General features: G+C 40.9%; 1 protein-coding gene across 1 annotated transcript; it reads right to left on the reverse strand.

The window, feature by feature from the left end:
• Positions 1-2519: 2519 nt before the first annotated feature.
• LOC135825859 (zinc finger protein 32-like) lies at positions 2520-3986 on the reverse strand. The gene has a single exon (XM_065338494.1). It carries the CDS (start codon positions 3885-3887, stop codon positions 2910-2912), a length of 978 nt encoding a protein of 325 aa, XP_065194566.1. The 5' UTR covers positions 3888-3986; the 3' UTR covers positions 2520-2909.
• Between the last annotated feature and the right edge of the window lie 354 nt (positions 3987-4340).

The raw sequence follows: 4340 nt of genomic DNA on the forward strand, positions 1-4340 counted from the left end.
TTTCGTTGTGTGCGTTGCGATAATCGTACAACATTTAACACATACATGTCGACATAATGAAAAGCTTACTGTGCAATTGTCTTTGTAGCGATTTTATTATTCGTATTGTTACTTCGAAGTATTATTTTTCAAGGTTTCGTTCTTGGCGTGTTTATCAGTTACCAGGCCATGTGAAAAATTGTAAAGGCCTCCAAAGCGGTGGGCTGTAGGCGTCTTTCTCTTCTGCAGGGATGGAGGGCCACTGGATGGAAAGGGCGCACTCTGCATTCACATTATAAAGTAGTATAGTCTGAGGAGGTGAGCAAAATCATAAAGTTCAACTGTTACGTTTGCTTACTACGCAATAGATGTGCATTTGTTTTATTACTCAACCTGAGCGCAAACAAGTTCTTTTGGGGTAATGATCAGTTACATTGTTTGCTGAACATGGTCACGAGAAAACGTTCTGGAATTGTTTCATTTTCATTGTTTCGTACATGGTTATGAGTGCACAATTAGTTTTGTGCATTGCTATTTTAAATTATACATTTTATTTTTAATAAGTGAACAAAACCAATGCTACACGAAGCAACTATTATTTCCTAAAGAAGCTTAAAATGCTGATCTGAAGACAACGGTGGATGCTGTGTCCACTACTTTAAGTGAAACCTTTGATTCCTAATCGATCCAAAGTCGCTACTTACAGGATATGTGTTTGTTGGAGATGTCGGCGTTGCGTCTGTTTAGCCCACCTCCATGAGCGACTCTGACTTACGCTACTGCCTGGGGCTTCACGACGTGTGTGCTTGAGGGGCTATTCCTCAGCCCAATCAAGCTCAATGGATGAGGGGTAGATTCCGTGAAATACTATGAATTGAACAGGGGTGGTGCTTTCGGGTTTGCCGAGTGGAAGGAGCGACGTGCTCCTCCTGTGCTTCGGATGGCAGTGACGGGTCAACTTTTCACTAAAACCGCGGAAGGTGCTACTTCTTCCAGGATACCTTTGAATTCTAGTTTGAGCTACATTTAACTGACACATTTTAATAGTTTCACATCATGAGCTCACGCGCGGAAACACACACATACACACTCACACCCCAACACAAACGCAAACACACATGCACAATCTATCTATTTCCATATTTGTCTTCACCTTAGCGCGAGACATGGGATCACCCAAGCTTCATGCTGACTCTGCAACACCTGACAAGAGGTGATGCAATCAAAGACACTTTGCTGTTCGAATATTACAACAAAGTGTCTGATATGAATAGATACATGGTTTATATCGGCTCTTGTGATAATTGATAATATAGGTAAACAGTTTCCTCTGAGACAAAAATGCGATAATACTCATGAAAAGGACACACTTCAGGCTCATTGCAAACATCTGGAAGGTTTTTGTCTTCACAAGTATACTTTTAAGCCTTCTCGTCCGGTGAAATACTTAGGCTGTTAGGTAGGTCGTCAAAACCTCGTTAGTTACATGTATGTCCAGTGGTTGTCTCTTGTTGTCGCACTATATGTCACGCGTATTGAGTTTTCTCTCAATTGCATTTTTGTCTAATTATTGCAAATTTTGCTGTTTACTTTAGCTATCTTCTTTTTGTGCCCTGTTTTACCACCTTCTTACTGCATTTAACCCACTGTTCCTGTTCCTTTCCCTTGCCTGTATTTCACCTGACGAGAAGGCTTGAAAGTATAATTGTGAGGAAAAAACGTTCAAGATGTTTGTAATGAGCCTGAAGTGTGTCCTTTTTATGAGTATTATGATAATATAGGCAGTGCTGATTATATGTTATGTATGATCTAGTACACTATGCCCAGTTCTAAGCATTGGTATGGTCTTCTTGCTACCTCGACACATTATAACTGTTGACAATTTAGGTGGAGCTAAATTTTAAGAAAGAATCTGATATAAGCGGAATGCATATCCTGAGGTGTTAGAAATGCCACATAATATTATGGTACAGGTGCAATACAACCACAAAAGGAAATGCAAAAAGGTACTTGTAACAAGATTACGTAACCAAAGTTGAGAAGCCACTGAACGAAGGGTCAACCTTCGTCGTCGTGCACTTGTATCATGAATATCCTGAGTGCCGCACGATGTGAAAACACCACATTTGAACCCTAAACGTCATGTACGTTCCTTGCATCCCACTAGATTTTGTGGATTCACAGGAAGCGAGAGTTTCTAAGTCTGAGGAAAATGTTGAGCAGTCGCTGCTTGGATGACTAGTAGTGGTAGAGTGATTAGTGGTAGAGTATGGCTGGGCATAATCGATTGTATCAAATTGGAGTCTTGGTGGTCACAGTCATTTTCCCCTTTCCACATTTCCCTCGAGCAAATGAACATTGAGATAATCTTTTTATTAGAAGATTTTAAATGTTTTGACGGGTACTTGAACGGGTCTATACAAATGAGACCAGAGGTAGACATGTACATACAGGTATAAACTATCTCACATATTTAGCATTATGTGCCAACTTCAAAACAGCACAGCGTCTCTTCTGAGGAAAAGGATTCATACCTAGCATGCGTGCAGAAGAGTAAAAATGCGCGAAAACGTACTGATTTTATAAAACACGAGCCACATGATCAGCTCAACTTTTTTTTTTTGCGAATTTTAGATATGGAAATACGTGTACGAAGTGCATTGTGTAACATGGCTAGAAACTGTACAGTATATCAACTCTAAAACAATGATAATGATAATGTTTGTGATGCTTCATATGGAAGTCAGCATGTAAGTAGTGAGTTTTGCTTGTAGTTCAGATTGGGCTGCTTGCATTTCAAAAACGCACTTATAATGAACATTTTCCATAATATGGGAAAGAAGCCTTTTGTTTAACGGTGTTTTTTGCATGGTCTTCCAGGTGTTTTTTTTAATATTGAAAGACTTGTCACAGTCGCTGATAAGTTCCTCTCAGGGATGGATTCGTTCGTGTGCTATTAGATTGGATTTCCGAGAGAAAGACTTTCCACATACTTTACACGAAAATGGTGTCGTTCCAGAATGGAGGCGTTCATGACGTGTGAGATGTGATATTTGTCTGAATGCCTTATTACATACTTGACACTGGAATGGTTTCTCACCGGTATGGATGCGTTGATGACCTGCAAGATGTGCAGTAGTCCTGAATGATTCGCCACAAACGTTACATTTGAAGGGTTTCCATCCAGTATGGATGCGTTTATGATTTGAAAGATTTGACGGAGTCCTAAATGCTTTGTCACAAACGGTACACTTGAAGGGTTTTTCTCCAGTATGGATGCGTTGATGATTTGTGAGATTTGATCGTTTTGTGAATTCTTTGCCACATTCTTTACACTTGTATGGTCTCTCCCCAGTATCGGCAGATTTGCCTGAGTATTCGCTATCTTCCGACTCATACCCAACGTGTGCGTGGCCTGTGTAGTGATCTGAAACAGAAACGGGATGGTTAGCAGTTTGGTTACGGTTGCTTTGCGATCTTTGGCCATTGTCCATTGCTGATGTCATGGGATTAGAGCATGGGTTATCGTCAGTTGCTGTTAAAGGATCATTAGCGCGTGTATCCTTGTTCCTCTGGAACTCTGGTTGAGGTGGCCTGAAGATGTCTGCTGCAGTGTCCAGCCAAGGATGATCTTGGAACACTCTGGAGGTAGATGTAGGTGTGTTCGAAGTGGTGAATGAGGAATGCTGAAGTGCATAATTCGCAAAGGAGCCTTCTGAGGTCGTCTCTGGGTTACCGCTATTGGGGTTTGCGTGGTGATGAGCCGTGTAAGTCGTACCGTAAAATGGTATATTTCGCTGTGGGGGATACCCAGTTGACCTTCTGCTGGTCCATATCACTAATGGTGGAAGTGGTGAGAGTGTATCAGAGTCGGCACTTCCATCCGAAGTCCAGTCACAATCATCCATGATTCACTTACTTCAACAATTCTTCCAAACGGAATTCTCTTGCCATGTAGGGTAAAGTATCCGAATTCAATACCAATAATCCATAGAGCAGAAACAACTCATGCTAGGAGGTTAGTACTGTAATCAGTAGCAGCTGTGTTTCCCGAATAAGTACATGAACACTTTGAGATAATTTGTCACGTTGATGTCTATTTCTAGGCCAATACATTAACGAGCTGCTCTATAATTATCTCGACCAAATACTTTAAAACAATCAGCTCATGCGATAAATTTGCACGACATTTACCGACGTTGACCGACGTTAAAGCGTAAATAGTAGTTCCTTGGTCCTTTTTATTTCCTATAAATTTATAATTGATTCTCTATCCGAGCCGATCCTTACATTTAAGTGACACATCATGATCTTTTCACCTCATGAGCTCGCGCCCGGTAACACACACATGCACACTCACA

This window comes from Sycon ciliatum, chromosome 10 (genome assembly GCF_964019385.1).
Source record: "Sycon ciliatum chromosome 10, ocSycCili1.1, whole genome shotgun sequence".
Taxonomy (NCBI): Eukaryota; Metazoa; Porifera; class Calcarea; order Leucosolenida; family Sycettidae; genus Sycon; species Sycon ciliatum.